The sequence below is a fragment of the Sparus aurata genome, chromosome 3 (genome assembly GCF_900880675.1).
Source record: "Sparus aurata chromosome 3, fSpaAur1.1, whole genome shotgun sequence".
Taxonomy (NCBI): domain Eukaryota; kingdom Metazoa; phylum Chordata; class Actinopteri; order Spariformes; family Sparidae; genus Sparus; species Sparus aurata.
Window position 1 is genome coordinate 17,933,176 of NC_044189.1, and position 22,705 is coordinate 17,955,880.

The window sequence follows — 22,705 nt, forward strand, 5'->3', positions numbered from 1 at the left end:
TTAGGTTGTTATGGTATCAGTCTGAAAGGTAAATCAACACATTTTACTCAGTGGCCTTTGTGCCCTGTCATGTGGCCTTGGTGCCCCTGAAAAAAAAAGTGCAGGCCAAATGGACTTGCCCCTAAAATGACAAAATTCCCTCCCTGACTGCATGCATTCCCACTAGTAAGCTACAGTTACTCTATGTAAGCTGAGTCCAAGTTGTCTCTAAGAGAGTCTCTAGAGTGTGAAATATTGCACATTGCCTCAGCCTGCAATAAAACGGTGGTCAATTCATGATGGCACAAACCCATGATACCATCTCGCCATGCCCAGGAACTGCTCAAGTGACTTTCTGTTGGTGGGCACTGTGAAATTTTGGACAGTATGCATCTTCTCTGGGTCCATCTGAACCCCTTCTGAAGATAAGACATGTCCAAGGAGTGTCAGGAAGATATGGAGGAAATTACTTTTCTTCACATTCACAGTGAGGCCTGCCTGCCTGCCTGCCTGCCTGAGCTTGTCCATGATGGCATGGACATCCTTGAAATGTTGCTGCCAGGAGTCAGAATAGATAACTATATAATCCAAGTACACAAAGCTAGTGCACCCTTTCCATATCCATAAGACCATTTCCATGAGCCTTTGGAAGGTGGCAGGGGCATTTTTCAAGCCAAAAGGCATTACATTGAACTGGTATAGATTGTATGGACAGATGAAAGCAGTCTTAGCTTGGGAATCCGGATCCATTTCCACTTGCCAGTATCCTCTGTTAAGATCCAGGGAGGAGAAGACTGTGGCTCCAGCAAGGGACTCAAGGTTGGATGGTAGGGATGTGATAAGCATCTGTACGTCTCTAGGCATTTGGTTTTCTGTAACCACACAGAATCTGGGTTTTCCACTATTCCTAGAAACGATCACATGGTTGCTAGCCCCCCCCCCGCCCCCCCTTATGTACTGGATTGATTGGTTTGGAAAAAGTATCTCCCCATCTCCCCATGAAACCAGTAAGAGCCCCCTGCCACATCAATTTTCCTACCACTGTAAAACACAAAGTCCAACCCCATCACTACAAAGAATGCCAGAGCTGAACCACAGGTATTGACCATGTTTTTCCATGCAGGTATATCTCCAAATCAGTCCATCCAAGAGGGTGCTCTGGTGCCAAGTATAAGGGAATGCCTGTCTATCGGTTCAGTTTGGTTTCTGATGCTTTGATGCTGTTCCATAGTTGTTCATTGTCTGAAGATCCAGTATCCAAAATGGCAATTCCTCTCCAGGAACTGACAGTGAGAGGCACCTTCAACTGCTTTGGTATTAGATTGCCAAAGGCAGAGGCGGCATGTCCATAAGCAAGAAGGTTTGGAAAGAAGGAGATGTCGTTGCCTGACCCTCTGTGGGACCAAGAGCATCAGGGTTGACTTGTTTCAGCCCTCCATGACTGATGTGGTTGCCCTTGTGCTGTGGAGGGAGGTCTGTATTTCTTCTGCTGGTTAAAATTTGGACATGCATAAGGATGATGGCTTCCTTTACACCTCCAGCAACGTACCTTAGAAGAAGTGCTGGGTTGTGCTGGTGTTTTTTTCGATAGTCATAATGTGTCTGGCCCATTTCATCTTTCTCTAGCTCTTGTGCCAACCTGACCAGCCCCTCCACTGTGCTCACCCTACTTCACAGTTGGCTCACCATTTGAGTAACGATGTTTCAAGGATGACTTTCACGGCATTTCCCTCTGTAATGTCCAGCTTCCAGTGGCAGCACAAAGAATGGTACATCTAAGCGAAGTTCCTGATATTCTCATCCTCTTCTTGTACACGTGTTCACAATCTTTCTGCCAGCTCATCCTCATAATCCTCTGACAGGAAGAGGAATTTGGACCAATCTGTCTAAGAATGTGTACTTCCATGAATGGCATCCCACCAATCCCTGACTGTAACCATACAGGATGAGGATTACCATCAACTCACTATTAGCCAGTGGATTAAGAGACAGAAAATCTTTGCACTTCTCCAAGTACAATAACAGGTACGAGCTGTCCTCCTTCTTGCCAAAGGTAGGGAACTGTAGCTTAAGAGGACATTTCCCCATGAATATGTGTTCCAAACCCCCTGAAATGGGAGCGTCATTGGGTGAAGACAGGGGCCTTTCTGTCATCCCATCATGCATTGTGTACCGCAGGCGTTGCCACTGGCAAAGTGTTGGTTGGCTCTTAGCTGGACAGTTTTTAACTGAGGCATCGGCCAGTGAAGACATACGGAGACTTTGGTTCTTCACAGTGAACATATCACTGACAACGCCATCAAGATGTTGGGAGCAATTCCTGACCTCAACTTGTTGGGCCATAGAACTTAAGACCTCTTTTATTTCCTTGAATGGTTCTGTATGGTGGTGTTTCAAACGGCAGTTTAACTTATCTGTAAATTGATCACAAGAGTTGAATTGCTTATCCATTTTTTCCTTTAACTATTTCACTTGCTCGTCACAGTGCGTGGTGATGTCTTTTGGAAAAAACGTTAAAGGGGGCTTGAGCTCCTTTGTGGCTGCTCTGTTGCCCCCCCAAGTGACTCGTTTTTTTTTTTTGTATTTTTCCATGAAGAGATTCCTGTGCTGACTGTATGAGCTCACAAAAAGCACTGGCATTTGAAAAAGCAGCACCACCTTGTGGCAAAGCAAGCAGAGGGAGTGTCAGGTCTGAGTCTGTACAGGAATCCGTGTCCAACAATGATATGATGATACATACGATTTGTTGAGGTTACCTTATCATTCCAGTGTCCAACACAGAGCTTTCTGTATAAGGTCCTATCTTGTGTCCTTGTGAGGGTTCTCCATAATGTCCGGCAGTGCTGAAGCAATTTCTTCAACTTGCAATAAAGACAAAGTCAGTAAAACACAGTATCTTGGTTTGCTCTTCCTTGGTCCTTCCTTTGTTTAATGAATCTCCTTTCATTATTTTATTCTATTTATTTAGTTTGTAGTTTTTCAACTTTTTATTTTGCTTTTTTGTTTTGTCACAATGCTCTCACTGCTGCCACCAAAAAACTTTTGTGGGTCAAGACAAACTCAGTGACCAGTTTGGCAGCATCAGAAGCCTTGCTTGCTTTCTTTTCAGTGATGTAAGTAACAACACGATCAGAAAGAGTATTTTAAAACTGCTCAACCAAAATCAGTTCTTGCAATTCTTCAAGTATCAGTTCATATGCCTTAAGGACAGCAACTTTAACCAACTGATAGCTACCACTATCTGTGGCACTCAAGGCTGAGAGTGCTTCCTGGACTTTATCAGTTAACACTCATTGGAGCAGTAGGGTCACTCAGCATCAGACCAGTTTTGAGCTTCAGCAAAACATGGGGAAAACTTATGGCAAATACCCTAAATACAATATGTAGTAACCCGTAATAGTATTTGAGGCTTTGCTGTGGCAATGGTGGTGCATGAGGATGAGGTAGCAAGTAGCTCCTCCAACTTATGCTACATTTGAGTTTTCTTTACTGAAATGTTTTCAGCTTATTACTGAAACATATATTGGTTATAGCAGAAATACTGTCATCATCGTTTGAGAAGAAAGCGATCGTTTTGAATTAAGAGCAGCAAACTTTTACCTGGTTGGACTGACCCACGGAGGAAGAAAGTCAGAATGAGAGCCATGCTTATCCATCTTTGTTTCATGCTGCTAACAGCTAGTGTCTCGTCAAAGGAAAAGGATATAGATAAAATATGACTCAGGCTGGACAGACAACATGAAATTACAGACTCATGTTCCCACGCAGACCCTCTCCACAACAGCATCTCAGATCTAGCTGTTGCAGTTGTCAGGTGGACCGTCATCTGTGCCGACAGAGACAGGACTACAGAGGGACGAGGAGAGATGGACTTCTTTGTTTATAACACAGATGCTTGGTGTTCTCCTCCAGCGTAAAAGTTACGGGACAGTGTTTCCCAGTTGTTGAACTCTTCATATAAAGATGCTGTCCACATTATCATCCCAGTGTTTCCCAAACGTTATTTCATTTGTGGCGGTCTGCCACAATATCAACATTTTTCCGATACATACATTGATTTTCTATTTTTGGAGCTGCAGGTCCCATTCTCACTCACTCAAGGCAGCGAACCCGACAGTGAATTGCATGATGTTTTACACTCTGATATAGTGGATGGTGGTGTGGTTTTTAATCTTCAGGTAAAACAGGCGAAGAAGAGGCATAGGACTATTAAATGCAGTTGGCTTGACTGTAACTTCATCTTAAAATAAGGCAGCTGGCCCCATTGTCGAGCTCAAGACCCCGCAAAGAGCTTGAAGCCAGCGTTTGTCTTGGCCAAGCGGTGTAATTACATTGTCATGTGATGCACTAGGGACTTTTTCCCAAAAGCTAGCAATGTGAAAGACATGTCTGTAAAACAGAAATAAAAGCCAAGAAATTATTCGATTTACGGTCAGAATGTGGGCAAAATGGTCCAATAAAATGTTGTGAATCCAGAGCAGCCGCTCAATTGAATTATTTTGTCCTCCTCAAGTTAGCTCTGTGTTAAACCGGAAGTCTCTAGTGCACATGCTCTATGGCGCCCCTGCTGGACAGCCCCACAATTAAAGTCTGATTCTGTGGGAAACACTGCATCACCATCTTGTTGCTGCTGCATACAGACACGCTGACACAGATTCAAAAGAAACACTTTTATGTATATTTCGGTATTAATAACTGCAAATTTGTTTTGTAATTTGTTAAAAAAGTAACAAAGTTAGATTTCATAAACATTCATTTCATTGTGCAACCCTGTGGTGTATTATGACGAAAAAATGACCTTGTAGGAGTGTGAAGTCCTAGTTATTTTTTTAAATCTTTTTTAAAACACTGAGATCTGACTTCTTATTTCTCCAGGACTGGAGACACTCGGGTACACTCATGTTGTTGGGACACTTTTATTTTGAAAGACACAGGGTGGAGCCCAGACTGAGGAGGAGGTATTAGTTGCTGCTCACTTGACTGTGTTGGGCCATTGGAAGAGGCCTCAAACGGACAGCAGAGCAGAGCCGAGCGGAGGAGAGCGGCGTGGCAAGGCACCGAGGGATTTGATTGTCCCCATGAGGACTGATGACAGACGGCCCCGAGGAGTCAAGACAGAGATGTGCCATCTCCCCTCCTCCTCCTCTGTTTAGAGTTAACAGTTGGATTGTGTACTTTACGACCCATGAGACTTAATTCCTTTCAGAAATGATCGCGATGTTCTGTGACTTCAAACTATGACCAAGTTGCAACAGGATCCGGGCAGTACAGGCAAGTTTCCAAGAGTCACCGACTGCTGGGCTGTTCAATTAGGCAAACATAAAGAACTCGGGACAAACATAAAGAACTCGGGACTATAGCGCTGCGTAAAGACAGGGACTCGTCTGGTTTGTCTGATCTGCAGGTAGAAGGTCAGTGCTGCAGACGGAGCAGCAGAATGAAACCGACACGGGTATTACTTCGTGCTTCATGACTGCGCGCGCGTATGTATGTGTGTGTGTGTGTGTGTGTGTGTGTGTGAGAGAGCTGCTGTGCGTTGTCGTAGCGGAATGCAGCAGCACGGTCAGTCAGACACATTCCTGTCTGTAGCCTCCACACAGCAGACACAATAGTGAGGGAGACAGTCCGACACGGCAGTCCACGGCTGCCAATCGTCCAGGTAAACATTTAACGCTTTTTTTTTTTATTCCTGTCGACTGAAAAAGCTAAATGATGATTTTTTTTAACCGGGTCCCTGTATTAAGATGGTTCCGCTGTGCCTCTGTTGAGCTTCTTTAAGAAAAAAAAAAAAAAAAAAAAAAAATCGCGGGTTGCCTTGTGTTGTCTTCGCATCCAAGAATACGTCCTATTGGATATTTTATTGGTTTGGTTCCACCCTGCCCACACGCCGCACTGACAGCGCCGTCTCCACGCATACACTTCATTCCCATCATGAAGCACAACTTGTGGCTTCCGAGGAGTCAATTGGCTTCAGTTCAGCCTCCTCCGGTGGTTGGAAAAAAAAACAGCAGATTACCAGCATGATTCAGTCTCGACAAAAGTGCATTCCAGCGCACACTGGCCCTGTTTGGGCAATCGCCGCTGTTATCAACAGGATCACAGCGATCTGGAGGTCTGTACATCTTCTGGATCAGATGTTGTACAGCCCCTGCCTCTCTTAGTAATGGAAACTTGTGTCAGGGCTGGTGTGTGTATGTGTGTGTGTGTGTGTGTGCAGTCACGCTGTGAATCAGCTCCATTTGTCCTCCGGTGGACATGTTTTTGCTGCTCATTGTTGTTACTGCAGCGATATTTCAGCAGGAAAGGGCCACACGACTTCCACTTGTATGAATTATGCAGCGTTTTCTCAACATTTATTCTTCTGCACAGCTGTCAGCCTGCTGGTGATGTCATGTGAAAGGTGTATGATATGTGTACGAGTTTATCCTCAGGTGTCACATCAAAGGGCAAACTGTGTAGTTTTGGAGAAGAAATTCAAACTGATCATTTTGATATTTGCAATGTTAATGATGAGGTAATAATACACACTTTTCTTTCTATGAGTGAGTAAAAAGCTGGTCTCAGAGGAAAATAAGGTCCCAGAACACTGTTTGAAGCCATAGAGGTGGCAGGGTCCGCCACATATAAACAAAGTAAAACAGTATCAGTTTATTCAGTCATGAAAACAAACAGTGCTCCTTTAAGAAACAGATAGTTTAAAAGAAGTTACAAATGAGCCAAGGATTTCAAATGCGTCATTGTTTAATGTGTGAACACAAACAGCTGTGCAACATACTTGCCCAAATAATATACAGTGTCAAATTTAGGGCTGCAACTTTAAGTTACTTTCATTTAAAAATAAAGATGGAAATAAAAATACTCACAGGTTTATTGATCAGTTATGGTCAGAACATGTGTCAGAACATTTTAAACTGTGGCAGTTGCTTCTTAAAAATGACTTGATGATAAAAAATAAAAATAAATTAGTCAAACCATCAGTAGGCTGCTTGATGGTTGACATGGTCACTATTCAGTTTGTTTTCAAAAGCTACTCTGATTCGATATACTATGACCCACCAGTTAGAAACTGGCCAGTGTGAATGCATGAAGTATTTGTTTATGTTTGTTTGGTTTGAAAGACACGCATGGAGCTCCACATGGATTTTAAGGTATTCTGTTATATTTTTTGCCTTTTAAATTAAATGTGAAAGTAAATTCTTGACCGTGGAAATAGCTTGACAGTTACCCAAACTCAGGGTCAACTTGTTCATTTTATCAGGAGCTCTCAACCATCTGCATCTCACGGTCTTTATCAGCAGATGGAGTTGGATCAGTCGCCGCCAAGTTTAAAGCGGTTCTGATCCAGTCATGAGATGAGTCTTTGAATCTGGAAAAAGATAAGAACATGAACCTGTAGTTTAGGTGTTTTTTCGCAAACTTAAAAATGTATGTTAAGCTACCAAATATATAATACAGTTATACAATAGATACTAATGCAAACATTAAGCTACATTAAGATCTTCAACTGAATATAGGATATTGAAAATCTTGAGCTTTATGTCTTCAACCATTATAATGTTTTTGTGCTCTGAGTTTACCATTGGAAACTGCTTTTAATATCATGACAGATGTTCAGGTTGTGCTGATTAGAGTTTCATTTTGGTGGTGCGATGCCTCTCTGATGGGCAGTTAGGGCTGGTCTACAACCTTAATATGCCTGAGTATGAGGGTGCTAGAGTGATAAAACTGTCCCCACCGTGTAATTAATCTGACTGTTCCACTATCCGTTCACTGGGTAGGTATTCGCTTTTTCTGTTTTTTTGTTTGTTTTTTTTTTTACAGAAATTGCATACAGGTTGATGGGATCTCGTTAACCAAACCCCTCTGTGTACCTATCATGCATAAATCACACCAGACCCTTTTGGAAAATGTCTTTTTATTCAATAACAACCACAAATAACAATTCAAACAACAGTATTGTGGAACTGCAGCTTTCTTAAAAAATATTGCTTTTATTTCAGCTGAAGGACTGAGAACAAGAAAAGATACTTGTCAACGTTGCTTATCTGTTGAATGCTGTGTTAGAAGCAACATTATGTATTTATTATACCTCAAAATACAAGCTTCAAAATGTATTTGATGTTACAGTGACTTGTGATACGGTGAATGGTGTCTCTGTCTCAGCCACCTCACCCCCTATCTCTTCTTTGGTGCACTATGTAACATCAGTGAGAGGGTACACACTGTGTAAGGCTTTACAGCAGTGCATCACACACAGCACCATTATCAGTGATTTTGGTAAAACTGAATCATATTTTACGGAACAGATGTTTTCGGGTTTTCTCTCTGATGTCCTCAGATTTCCCTGCCTTAACTCTGTGTTCAGGAGTTTCCTGAAAGCAAACTGTAAGTGCTGCGTACTGTAGCTACAACTAAGCTCTGCTAGCTGACTCTGCTTCTAGCACTGGCAGGGAGTGTACAAGTTTCACTATTACACGGGAGCTTTGGATCACCGGGAGATGGAGGTTTTCCAGGAGTGGGGCCAGAAAGGGAACCGAGGCCAGACGAGTGGGCAATCGTGACAGAGGTCAAGTGATCAAAGAAAATGCTGCAGGAAGCTAGGAAGAGAAAAAGGGATGGTGAGGAGGCAAAAGACAGGAGAGTCAGAGTGGCTTTTTTTTGTCTTAAGCAGTAGCTTTGGCAAATAAAAGGTTTCAGACGGATGTAGAGCTGGACTTTTGAACGGAGAGTAATATTAGTGTCTTGTATTAAGTTGCCTTGTGTTGCCTTGTGTTGCCTTCGCATCCAAGAATACGTCCCATTAGATATTTATTGGTTTGGTTCCACCCTTCCCATGCCGCACTGATGGCGCTGTCTCCACACACTTCATTCCAGGAGTCAATTGGCTTCAGTTCAGCTTCCTCCAGTGGGTTGGGTTGGGTTTTGCACTTGCTTGATGTTTGCTTTTGTTAGCAACGTTGTCAACTCTCTCATGCATGAGCCAAGTCAGCCAATCTTGACAAAGGTTTAGCTGTTGTAGTTTCTGGTACCTTGGCATGTCGTGTGCTGTGCCTGTTTTGAGTTGTGTATAACAGTTGTTCAGATTTTGACTGCCACATGGCGAAAAATGTCTGAGCATGCATTATATCTGACAAATTGTTACAAAATCCTTGAAATTGTATTTACTTAAGTTGTGTTGCGCTCAGTGCACCAAATAACACAACATACTAATGATTACATAATGTTGCCTTGAGTTATTGCTAATCCAAACGGAACATTCTCTACTGCTGAAGCTTCTTGTTCAAAGCATTTAACTGGTGAAATTCAACACGCGTAGTCGCAGGAATTGCAGTGTGTTTGTCAGTAAGGTAAATATTTTTATCGCCATCGTTCATCAGGAATGCGTCTACATTACAACACCCCTTTTAAGCATTTGCTGACAGCAGATCAGTTTACAATAGTGCAGGGAATAATAGTTTATACAGCCTATGGGAGTTATGGAACAAGGAGCAGCCACAGTGAGCTGATTGCCAAGGTAGGACGGTAATTGTTTTTTAATTGTTTTCTTTTTTTATAAAATTGATGTTCAAATTTCTATATAAAACAAAACAACCTTTGCCGGAATTGTCAGTAAGAAGTGGACAAACAATCATACCAGGACCCATATTAACAATAGAAAACATACACGGAACATACTACAGTCCAACAATTAATACAATAATTAATCCTACAATTAATCTCCAAAGTCTTACTGTAAATTACCTATATAACTGAGCTATATAAAGTGTATAAAGCAAACATTAAGTTGATGTATAACATAATGTAAAAGCTGTTTGGTGAACAGAAGATACAAACAGAAGAGTTTTCCAAAGTATAAGAGATCTTCCACTGTACTTCAGTCTGATGTGAAATAAATATTAAGTTGTTAAGGGAGTTGGGGTGATGCGAAACTCTCTCTATAGGAAATTATTATCATTGTCAAGTTAATGACAACACAGCAGGCTGCAAACTACCAGCAAAAACCTTAAAAACATGTCATCAGCATCAAACAAACATCATCTTGTTTAAGTAACACTACATTTCCTTCTGCATGATTGCATTCATAAGGATCTACATGAACAATGAAGAAAGTTTGATTGTTAATTATAGGGATGAACAATACATATATTGGAACAATACATTTTTGGCCAATAATAGGACATTTATTTCATCGAATAACTGGCTATGAGGACATTTGATTAAATTAGAACTAATAAATATGGTTGATAATATGAAGCCAAGTTTCTTTCATTGAGTTAAGCAGTGTAATGCACTTAAATACAGTAGGCAGGAGTATGCACCTCTAAAGTTGGTTTGTGGTCTGCCAATAAACCCCCGAGAGCAAAGAACAAGAACAGCACGCTGTTTCCGTGCTTAATATTGGATTGACCTTGTGTAGACTGGAGCAATGAGTGGCGAGACAAAGGTTGCAGCATCCATGAAATATCTCTGATTGTAGATGATAGAAGTAGCCTATACATTTTGTAAGTTCCAGACAGCTTTTTGGCAACTATAGAGGTGTATTATGATCAGCATATAATGTAATTGCACCTTAATATCAGAAGGGTGGGAGATTCCTTTCACTAATCCACCCTGACAAAAGAAAACAAACCGATGTGTCGATAATTATCTCGATAAATATTTACGAATAATAATAATGTTGAATTTTCAGTTTTCAGAGGGTTCTCATTAGGACAGAACCCAAAACAAATCAGAAGGTTAATTATGGTTTACCAAAGACATTAATTTATTGTCAGGTTACTAGATAACAAAGATTCAACAGAACCAACCAACCAAATGGCTTTATGTTAAACACTGAATGGATAAAATGATAAAATAGTACAACAAATTGCTTGTTTCAAACATGTCTCAAACATTTTAGAGGTAGTATAGTGAACTGAACATTGATTAAAGAAAATAATAAAAGGTTAAATATTGAGGATGATTATGCTACTGTATCCTGTGACTATTGGCTTGCAGGTAGTTGTTCGGTTCAGCTTCATTAGCCTCTTGTTCTGTAAGACCTGATGTGGTTCGGATGTGCGATCAGATCGCAAATTACCTCTGAGCTGCTGCTCCACCTTTACCCTCCACTCTGCATACAGCTGAGGGACTGATGTTTGGCAGAATGTACTTAGCATCCATGACCGTCATTAGCTTCTTGAAGCGCTGTTTTTAAACTGTGCTTATAGGCATCATATCTTTAGCGGTTCAATACGTAATGGCGCTTGTTATGTCTTTGTCTCGCTTTGGTTTCTTCTTACATGGGGAAAAGGCTGAAAAAGCAGCAGGAATTGTTGGCTGTCCAAGTGAAGTTTGACTATTAGAAGCAGTGGTGCTGGTCTGATGGCTAATTGCAGGGAGGCTAGCGCTAGCATGATAATGCAAACTCATGCTTTCTGAGTTTTGTTTGGGTCGGTACTAGGGCTGGGATGACGCGTTGATGTAGTTGAAATAAATTCGGCGACATGAATAATATGCGTCGACGTGTCATCCCAAACAGGAAGTAGTAGTACCTTCGGAGGCTGAGAATAGCCCCTCTCACACAGAGACGATGCATTAACGCCGCAGCGGTGGCTCGTCAATTCTCCGTCGTTGGTCATTCACGCAGAGCGAAGCACTGCTGGAATAAAGACGAACTGCCATGTAATTCACATAGAAAGCTGCGCTGCCGCTCCTAAAGAGACGTGATGGTACACGTCATGATGATGACGGAGGGGTGTTTCCCAGGTGTCCCCCCTGTCAATCTAAACCCGTGGACCGATAATGTGTAGTGATTGAGAACCCGGCCCCCTAACCACCTGGAAGGTGAAAGAGTTACGCACTAAATTACATTATTACATAATTGCCATCAGTCAGCAGGTCGCTGCGTGACTGTCACTTGTGGGGACGGAGGCTGTTTTCTGGGGTCGGGAGGCCTGACCATCGCAGTGATTTCTATCAACACAACCACTTGAGTGAGTTAAAGGTTTTTGCCGGTGACAGACGCTGTTTTTCGGGCAGAAATGTGACGAAGAGTTGGTAGGACAGGCGGGAGGACAGACGCTGCTCCGCCTACAACTGCGGTATTTTTTTCCTCATTTAAGTTACCAACGACAGTTAGTTACTACGTTACTTTCATGTAACGTTAAATTAATCGTTAGATTAGTCGACTAATCGAAAAAATAATCGCTAGATTAAGGATTTGAAAAATAATCGCTAGATTAATCGTTTGAAAAATAATTGTTTGGGACAGCTCTAGTCGGTACCTGTTGAGATGATGGAAGAGGTTAGTGGCCGCCGACACATTTTGCACCTAATGCTGGTTTGTCATTTGTCAGACTTCAGGTCGGAGAACTATTTCCAAATGAGCGAAGTGCTATGACCTTTCTTCGGTTCAATTTCTTCGTCTTTGTCAGTTTCCTCGCACTCAGTTTTGCCAGTCGGACCGCTCATTTTCTTGTATCGGCTCGACACGTCATTCTGAGTTGATGTGAGTGGGAGGGGCTAGAAACATGCATCCACCTCATGCATTTGTTTCTCTGCTTTGCGATTGGCTGTTGGTGTAGTGTTTTCTTGGAAGAGGAAAACAAACTAAAAAAAAAAAAACTTTATTGAAAATAAATGTCATAAATTTATCATCGTATTGTGGAAATGTTATCGTGAAAATTATGGAGATCGTATTATCACCCAGCCCTAATTTAGGATAATCTTCTCTCTTTTCGATACCATCCGACTACACTTACCCAGTCCGAATACCATTCTTATGTCATTATGTCATTGCTGTAGATCCTGGTGATGTGAGTCAAAGCAGAGTGATTTGATTAATTTCAACCTGATTTGTTTGAAAAAGTCTGATCTGATGAAAATAGTCCTGTTTTATCATTTACCACCTCTTACAGTCATCATTAATCATTCAAATCACAAAAAATGTCATCAGTTGTTTAAGGAAGGTGTCCCCAAGGGTGACAGTAACATAATATTACAAAAACAGAAGTGATAAAAATGTTTATGTATCGAAATGCAAAGTGATAAAATCTGAGTTCATTTGACAACATTCTTTGATGATAATCAACTGGGGTATCATTCATCATTCACAACTCCCAACTGAAATGTATCGTTTATAGCCAGCAATTGATGTTAATTCCAGTAAATGATAAATTACACTTCGTGTCGTGAATAATGAATGATGAATGAAAGAGGCGGTAAAGTAATTGCAACATGACGGAAAAGATGAATCAAATCAGCTTCAAATTAATACATTTAAATGTATTTATCATTTCATTTTTTGTGTCACATGCATTTTTACCAGCTCCATTTTTATCATTTTATTTGTATTACCTCCACTGCTCAGGATTTACCCACTGGTCAGTAGTTTTGAGTTTTAGCTGTAGTAGACAGTAGGTCAGATTTTAAGTGTCGGTAACAAGCACCTGACTCCCCCTGAAATCAATGCTCAACCCATGTTTGTGCAGGAAACCTGAGAGAAAGATGTTTTTAAAAGGTTGTGTGTTTAGCTCTCAGGACATTTGTAGCTTCTAACAGAATCTCTTTAGTTTCTCTTGTCCTGTTTGTACATTTGCTGTGTTTTACTGTGTCAGGAGTCATGTTTAGTGTCTGCGGGTGAAAAAGCGATATTTCCTGTAATGCAGCTTCATAACAAAAGCTCTTAAATAGCTTAACAATGGCGGGCTTTTTTTGCATAGAAGATATAGGAAATGAAACTTGCAGGGATTGGGACAAAAGCATCATAGAAATGAATGAATTGAAGTAAACAAACAGTGTTTACTGTCAAAGAGAGACAGTTCCTCGTGATCTTGTGCACGGAAACGAGGTTGATGCTATAACTTCTGATCACTGGATTTATATTATGCTGAAAGGTTACTATGAAATAATTGCTAAATGACAAATATGTTGCCAGCCTCAGCTTGACTTATCGGTCTCTGCCATGAGAGATCGTGCATCCCTACTAAATTACTGTGCAAAAAATCCTGTATAAAAGGAAGTACTTGACGACTCTTCATGATCAAAAATGTTAGAACTGTGTTTTGAACGTTGAAAGCTGGAAAGTTTTCCAAGTTAACTTGTGGTTCTCAAACATTCTTAACTAAAGAGCTTCATAGTGTAATGAGGCCCAGACTCATACATATGAATATTTACACAGAGAAAAAGAGAAATACATTTAGCAGTGAGGTGTCTGACAGTTAGCAGAGTGAGATACAGTGAGCACGCACTTTAACATACTCAGGGCTCTACAATAATTGCAGTCAGTGTTCTAAGCAGTTTTTCCATTTCACTCTGCTTTGTTTATGGCTGCATGGGAACACGGGAAGAACAGCACATGTGCGATTGTTTCACTTCTTTTGTTTTTACCTCACTAAATTTAAAAGCTACCCACAGACATGGAAGGTTTAGAACAAATTCACTCTAATTATTTCCAGTGGCTGATATACATTGAAAAAGGACTGCATGTGGCAAACAACCATTGACTAACGGGTGACCAAAGTCAGATGGGGCATGGCTAAAAACCCCTGGATTCCAGATGTGTAATGTCTATCATGATGACTAGAGCTAGAACGATCAGTCAATTAATCAGTTAGTCAAAAGAAAATTGCCACCTATTTAGATAATTGATTTATAATTTTTCAAGCAAACCGGTCAAACATTAGCTATTTAAATGTAAGGTTTAGCTGCTTGTCTTTGCCATTTAGGGGTGTCTTCAAAGTGTCTTTAAGCAAGATACCGAAGTTGGTGCCTTGCCATCAGTGTATGAATGTCTGTGTGACTGGGTGAATCTGACAAGTGTTGTAAAGCGCTTTGAATGGTCAGTAGACTGGAAAAGCGCTATAGTGAGAAATGCAAGACCATTTCCCATTTATGTTAGTAAATTAAAAAATCCTTATCATATCTACTTTTAATTAAAAAGCCAAAAGACTTTAAGATTTAAATTTAAATTAAAAGTCTTTCAGCTTTCGGCATTGGACAAAATAAGATATTAATACATATGATGCATAGATATGACATGGATTTTTTCAGCCCATACTAAAACTGATAATTACCTGCTTCACATGGCAGAAGCCACTATCCAATGTATTTTCAAAAGAGGCTCCTAACTTGTAGTGTTTGTACACCTCAGCGTAAGAATGGCTTAGATGTTGTGAGCACAGATGAATGATTTAACAAAGTGAGCTTGTTAAAGCTCATCAACTTTTTCCCTTCCTCTCTGAACTCTTGTCAAACCTGCAAGACAAATTGCAGTTGTGTTGACTTCCTCTGAAACTGAAAAACTCCACCTACTATGTCAGAGGTTGTAGATGTTGCATTTGTTGAGTCAATGACAACAAGCTGGCTTCATATTATAGGCTCTACTTATTTGCAAGAATTTCAGAGATGCCCAAAAATAGTCGATAATATACATTTCCCAAAACGGGGCCAATAATTTTAACAGTGTAATATATACACAAAATCCAAGCTGTCCTCAGAAGTGAACAATTTCCCACTTTTACCATAACTTTTTAAAATATTTTGTATGGCTTTATTGATAGGACAGCTTCAGAGAGGGAAGGGCCGCTGCAGCAGGGACAAAGCCTGTGTACATGGAACGCCCGCTCTACCAACTGAGCTAATGGATGCCAATACCATAATTTTTTATGTAAACTTCTTTACGACAATATTTAGGAAATCAGAAAAAACCTGTGCAGTTCTCAGTTTGAACTTAATGTTACACGATGCAACAGTTAACATTCAGCCATTTTATATCTTCTGTTTATGAATTTAAAAATGCATCTATATGTCACAGCAATTCTTTGCATTTGGGGTCCAGTACTTTTCAGATCAGGCATCTGACAAATACGATTTACTATTGTTAATATCATAACACAACAGTTTTTTATATACCACTATTATTAATATAACATATTACAGAGTGTATTATGTGTCTTTTTGTAAGATGATAGCAAGAACAAGTAAAAAATCAGTTGTTGGATTTAACGATAAAAAAATATATAATAGGTGCAGCCCTACTCATAAATGTAAAGCTGAATTAACTTTTGAAATTTCCTCACCCTCATATTCTTTTTGACAGGTTATAACCAGGAGCATACGCTCTGGACTGACCTGTGCCATGAAGACCCAGAAAGCCCGAGGTGTTACAACAACTTCAACTTCCAGCCGAGGAAAGTCTCGCTTCACCCTGAGAGGCAGAAAAAACAATGATGGGGTGATCCAAGGCAAGCTTCGCATCCGCTCCATGCCTGGAGCATTCCTAGTGCTTGGGGTCATTGTGGTGGTTATCGGCACCGCTCTTGCTGTGGCGGGATACTGGCCCTACAGGATATCAAGGTCATCCATCCTGGGAGCTACAGAGCGGGAAAGTATCTCTGAGTCGCAGACTTCTGGCTGGACCCTGGGAGCTAAGGGCCTCTTATCTACAGCCAGCTTCATCCACAGTGAGCGGATGAAGCTGCTGGGACCTGTCATCATGGGTGTGGGACTCTTCATTCTCATATGTGCCAACACAGTCCTCTATGAGAACAGGGACAGAGAGACTCAGATGTTGCTGGCTCAGATGCACAATGTAATCTGCTCTGTGTCTGCAGCTGTGCCCTCAGCGGACCTTAAAGAAATAGTAGCAGCCAACTCAATGGCCAAACACTACCAGTGGTTAAGCAGCTTACCAGCTGCCCATCTCAACATCCTCCATTTGCAGCCACTGGCTTGCTCTGAGCCCCTGCTCCAGACCAGATCCTCCAGAGACCTGGAGGACAGCATTGAGGGCATCTACCAGGAAGCCACTCTTCAGACAGAAGCCCTCCACCACCAGGAGTCAGAGCCTCCACCTTCCATCCACTCTTCCGACTCCAATTCATGTAATTCTAGTCAAACAGACTTGAACACACAGTCCGGTGGTGAGCAAGGGGGCAGTGCCAGCTTTAGTCTGCAGCACACCCCATTTGTAAAGCTCAACAACTGCCTGGTGTCCGCCAGCTCCATGTCCACCCTGGGGATGGACGAGACAGACATCCTAGCTCCCCGGCCTAAGCGCTGCAACAGTATGAGCTGCAGGACTAACTCTTATATAGCCCGAACTGGTGTGCACCGGGAGGAAGGATCCCACACACCTGGAGACAAGGGTCAAACAAATTGGCCGGTAGTGACTAGGAGAGAGGCTTGTTCACAGGTTTGTGTGAACATCTCCGGGCAGGTTGTGGATACTGCGGAAGAGCCAACACACCAAAGCTGGCCTCGGCTAGACCTGAGCAGCGGGAGACGATACCTGAAACTAGAGAACAAAGATGACTCAGTGGACATACTGTTGGACCAGTTAGAGCAGCAGTGTTCACAGTGGGAAAAGAGTTTTGGCTCTTGGCCTTTCCAGTGATGGCTACCTTTACTTCACCATCTTGAGGGCACTTCAGGATACACCATGGAACACCATGAAAACCAAGGAGTAGAAAGTAAGGAAGGAACCTAGAACTGCACTATATATTTTGGTTTTAAATTATGTGTAGGGCAGAGAGAAACTAAGCCCCGAATCATCTGAAGTACAGCATTTTCTTGCAAGGATTTTTCAAAACATAAGCCTGTTCCTTATCTTCAATTGAGTGTTGATACACAGAGGTTATCGTCTTTGCTTGGCTGGATTTGGTAGATATTTTGTATTATTGAAGGAGAGGAACAATATATAGACCCTACACTGTCACACATGAGCAAAACAGCTGGCAGACTGTTTACTTCTGCAATTTGGGTTTGCATGAATGAGAGACATCAGCTTGCATCTCAATGCCAAAATGAGTTTGCCTGTTTTCAGGACACTGTGTGTACAACCTAGTAAGGGGAGAAATAGCTGTGTGTTGGAGGACTGGGCATCATTTTCACTGTGCAATCAATTTTTAACCAAACTACCTAGACTCCAGAGCCCATGAAGTGCTATCAGCTTTTTGCAAAATGCAAGTAGTATATAAAAAATGGGTCCCCTTCCTCAGCTGAGGTCCCATACTCCAAATGCAATGCATGGCAGTAATGTACAGTATGTTAAATCTTAATACACATGCAGAGTAATGTCATTGTTGGTTTTATGTGTATAACAAGTGATGATATGGATAATTCTGGTTTATTATGACTTGGGTCTTATTTTCTTAGTTTTGGCAATTTCTTTTCTGCAGTAACAGTTATGGTGACATTGTTCTTACCATATATGCAGGACTTCAGCACACAGCAGCAATATTTCAGTTGTGTTTGATATTTAAGTATATTGTGTCCCATTTTGTTGTATGTGCACCAAAATGATATTGTATTTGTCTTTAATGGTAACAAAACCATATGTTAAGAATGTGTCAGTAAATTAAACATCACCCAACTGCTAACTGTGAAATAAGTGAGAATCAAATGCAGTGAGGAGCCTCAGATATGACCGCACAGCACAAAACAGAAAAGACAAGACAAGACTAGACCTCCAGCTGACCCACTTTAAGACATGGAGGTCCAACTCCTGAATGATATCTGTGCCATTTAGAGCATTTTAAGTGTCTTTATGCAATCCATGTAGTGACCATATAGCCCCTATATTTACATGTTTGGGTGTGTAATTGATTTATACTTGACTGCCTCGGCTGCCAGCCATGATGCAGCTGCAACAGCTGCAACGTAATCCTTAGGGACAACTCTGACTGTCAGTTACATCCACTTAAAGTGTAATATGTATTAATTCTGTGATTTGCGATTTCTGAGAACATCTACACCATGTTTAAAACCCAGAGAAATCAACAAGTGTACTCAAGGTAACGGTGCGTCTCATTAGGTTGCCACCGCTTCCTCTGGGAAAATGTCGGCTTGAAGTGAACTGAACTCAGTTCTCGTAAAGTGGACCTTAAAGTGGACCCACAGAAAATAGCTTAGCTGTTTTTGTGTTCACATTGGCAGCTCATTTGAGAGACGATGAAGGGCGCACAAGTACCCATTTCTCTTTCAAGTGGTGGTAGGTAAGGTTTGAAATATATAAATTTAACGTCTGGGTTACACTAGCTTTCGGAAATCCACAGAAGAAAAAATGTAAAATCGATGTTTTTTTTTATTGAAAGAACACCATCAAACAGCTACATAAAAGAACACAAATAATAGAACAGCCCAAATAATTACACAAAGCTAAAACGATACAAACAACTTGCCAGCTGTGGTTTCCGGCGTAGCAGCATCCATAGCAACAACCATAGCAGCGATATCATACGTAACAAACCCACAATTTTCTGGTGAAACCAGCAGCTATCTTCATTAAAACCTTACAAACTAGAGAACACATACATTCACTGAGCAAGGATTATGAAAAAAGTGCATATTTTTCAATAAAACTGTCATCAAATCTTAAAATATTGCATTTTTCACTGAAAAGCAAAGGAATGGCAGCCATGTTTTTTGTCCCAGCCAGAAAGTTGACAGTCACGTGACGTGGATGCAGGCAATAGAAAAGAATAGGCCAAAAAAAATCGTAGACATCTCACACTTTAAGAGGTGTTATTGTGAAACTACTACATTTTGCCCTGTGTACCAATGTAGCTATCATACATTTTCATGTGACACTGGGTTGTCAAATACATGCAAAATTGCCTCTGTAACATGTTATCTCAATACTCTGTACACGTTTATAATTACCCACTAATGAAAAATAAAATTAGATAAACATCTTCATTACTCAGGAAATATTAATGAGTATGAATATGATGAGAGAAGCTGCAATTTGGGGTTGCCAAGTCCTATTCTCGCCCAGGGCACTGAAATGCCTTCAGCCGGCCCGCTCTGAAAGTGCTGTCAACAGCAGACAGGAGAAATGCTCCATGGTGCACGGCTGGGATTTTATAACAAAACAACGAGCACAAGTACAGTTAATACACCGTACCACACAAAATGATTAACCGTTTCTTGTAAAATATGAATGCTTTGTCAGAGGATTCTCTGTTTGATGTTGTTTTCTCTTTTTACCTTGAACCAGCAGTGCAGCGCAGCCCTATTAAGCCTCTCGCCTACATATGAAAAGAAAATCAGAGGAAAATCTAAAATCATGTTTCTGTGCTTTGTAGAGTGTTCAGTTACACACACACAAAAAATGTGGAGCCATTGATCAGGATTCACTTTGAGGGCTTAAAGGGATCAAGTGTGTAAAGCACCCTAAACTTAAACCAAATAATACTTTAACCATGACCTCATCTGTGAACATTTGTGCTTGAGTCACATCAGCAGTGGTGGTTGTCTGATGGTGTACACATCAACAGTGAAGTGAGTATGACGGCAGAACTATTTGTGTGCGTCTGTGTGGTTAAATTCTGGAGGTCCTGGTGAATTCAGTAGTCAGCAGAGACTCTGCTTCTCTCTCGTCTTTCCCCCTCTCCTCCCTGTCATGATGTTCATTAGGTACGTTTCCCCTCCAGCTCCATTCTGCACTCAACATTACAATAAGTTACACCTGAAAACAGTGATCAGCTCTGCGAATTACTGTTGAAGCAGGTTAATGAGCAGGAGGGAGGATAAATCCACTTTATGATCCCAAATGTTTCAAAGTAATCCCTGAACTTTCCTCCTGTTGGTTAAACGGCTCTCTGGCAGGCCCTCTCTCCACCTGGCCCTCCACACTCTGCAAATGTCTTTTGGTTTGTTTCAACAGGGAACCCCCCCAGCAGCAGAAGTTGCATAATGTATGTTTACAGTGCTGGTTTCTATCACTGACTACCTGACATAGGTTTGCACTCCAAATGTCTGACAACATTACAGAAACAATTCCTGAGAGGATAGACCTTTTTGTTAAATTCTGTAAGGAGATCTGTTTGTTACAAGAAACACAAGTCTCACTCTAAAATCACAAGGTGAGTTGTTACAGTTGTTGCCTCATCTAGAATAAAATCAGTTAAATGTTCAGCCATGACTTTGGAAATAAAATCTTGCCGGCAGTTCCTCTAAGTATACTCCAGACTCATCCCTCCAACTCCCAGACTCACTCTCCACCATCATCTTCCTGCAGCAGCTCACATTGGCAAGATTTCAGAACAAGGCTTCTCCTCATAAAATCAGGTCTTATTATTAAACAAAAGGTTTATCGCTGAGGGGTACTCTCTGTGACACTCCTAACAACCTCAGCCTGTCAGGAGCAAAAACAAACGCTTTAGGTGAATGTAACTTTGAAGGTCAGATCTGCTGTAAAGGATTACATTCAGAATCAGAGTCAGAAATACTTGATCCCTGAGGGGAAATTGCTTGTGTTACAGCTGCTCCCATTTAAAGTCCAGAATATGCAGAAAAAAAATAAAACGTGAGAACAACAAAAATAAAAGAAAAATACAATAAATGTGCATTCTACTAGAGTATATTCATATATACAGAGTAATAAATAATGCTACAGTTGAAAATATATGGGTTATTGCGCATTGTTTGTCTTTATTAATGCACATTAGAGAGAAACAAAGCCACTGTAGCAGTGCCATAGCTACCTGCTGAGGTGATCTACTGGACCGATTCCAAAATTATTTTAAGTCTCAACCATTTACACACCCAAACCCGTGAATATAATTTCCTCTTTAAGTAAATGCTTCCGGACAAGTTTGATGGCATTTTAAGATCCTCCTATGTAGCATATAAGCAGTATATAAACCATTTGATAAATGATTTATAACATGTATTCATCTTACATCAAATGATGTCAGACATTGTGTCGACTAATGTATTTGTCAATGACTATGAGAGAACCTTTAAGTGAGGCTGCTGTTATAAACAGTTCATGAATGACAGTACAGTAAAACACTTTTTGTAAAAATAAATTTTACTAATAAGGTGGATGACCAAAACTACAACACATAAGACCCAAGTTTAAAAAAAAAAATAGAATTTTCCTAAATAATAAAGGAGATTTTCGGTATGTTTTCCCTCATCTGATGCAGCTTTAGCATGTAATGAAAGCAGGGGCACCTCCCTACTGTAGATCCTTTCAGAGTCAGTCCCCCACCTCCCCCCCTTTGATCAGATGGAGAGTGTGTAGATGAGGCGAGCCCTCAGCTCCACTTAGATAATGTGAGGTGGTCAGTGTTAGTGCGTACCGCTGGGTGTATGTCAGTGAGGGAAAGCTCATTCTCCTTCCTCGTCTTCCACTCCTCCCTTTGCACCATGTGCAGATATAAAGATGAAATTCCCAACAGTTTTACTAACGTTTCCTTTTTGTCTGTGCTGTATGTTCTGTATGCTATGTGTGACACTGTGTGTTCTTAATGTATACTGAGCAATATGAGTGGTCTGACGGAACAATCAACGGCTGTGTCTTGCACTGTGTCGACCACTATATTAAACAATGTAGCAAAAGCAGCTCCTGTTTGTTGTCGTCTCAGTTATTCAAGCTGTCGTGTAATGGCACTTGGGTGTACAAGTATGTTGTTTATAATAATCTCTCCACGCTTGCCTCTGACGCCCCCACCCGAAGGAGACTTTTCGTTCCATCCATATTTCTCCAGATGAACACATCCAGTGAGGCCCAGCTTCAGATTATCAGCTGATGAATGAAAATGTGAGAAATATTTTCATCCCCCTCTTCGATTCCACAGCACCAGCTTGATGTCCTGAAGTTGGACTGAGCAAAGGTGGTCAGTAGAAGCAGGAGGGAACTCCCCTTGCGTAACTGTTCCAAGCAGACTCTAAATGTTCCCCCTTCTTATTACATTTTATGGTGCCTTCTGGGCAGGTATGCAGTCCCTGGCGA

General features: G+C 41.1%; 1 protein-coding gene and 1 long non-coding RNA gene across 5 annotated transcripts; both read left to right on the forward strand.

Moving 5' to 3' along the window:
• The first annotated feature begins 949 nt into the window (after nucleotides 1–949).
• Nucleotides 950–2,871, forward strand: LOC115579362 (uncharacterized). Of its 3 annotated transcripts, none has more exons than XR_003983634.1 (3): nucleotides 950–1,748; nucleotides 1,842–2,004; nucleotides 2,576–2,871. It is a non-coding gene; the product is annotated as an uncharacterized LOC115579362 (long non-coding RNA). The 3 variants fall into 3 exon arrangements; XR_003983635.1 differs by having other exon boundaries at nucleotides 950–1,452; nucleotides 1,606–2,004; XR_003983633.1 differs by having other exon boundaries at nucleotides 950–2,004.
• A 2,070-nt stretch (nucleotides 2,872–4,941) lies between these two features.
• On the forward strand, nucleotides 4,942–22,315 carry tmem200b (transmembrane protein 200B). Of its 2 annotated transcripts, none has more exons than XM_030413021.1 (2): nucleotides 4,942–5,250; nucleotides 16,061–22,315. In XM_030413021.1, the coding sequence occupies exon 2, from the start codon at nucleotides 16,100–16,102 to the stop codon at nucleotides 17,354–17,356; it is 1,257 nt and encodes a 418-aa protein (XP_030268881.1). In that variant the 5' UTR covers nucleotides 4,942–5,250; nucleotides 16,061–16,099; the 3' UTR covers nucleotides 17,357–22,315. The 2 variants fall into 2 exon arrangements, with proteins under 2 accessions (XP_030268881.1, XP_030268882.1); XM_030413022.1 differs by lacking the exon at nucleotides 4,942–5,250 and adding an exon at nucleotides 5,268–5,638.
• The last annotated feature ends 390 nt before the right edge of the window (nucleotides 22,316–22,705 follow it).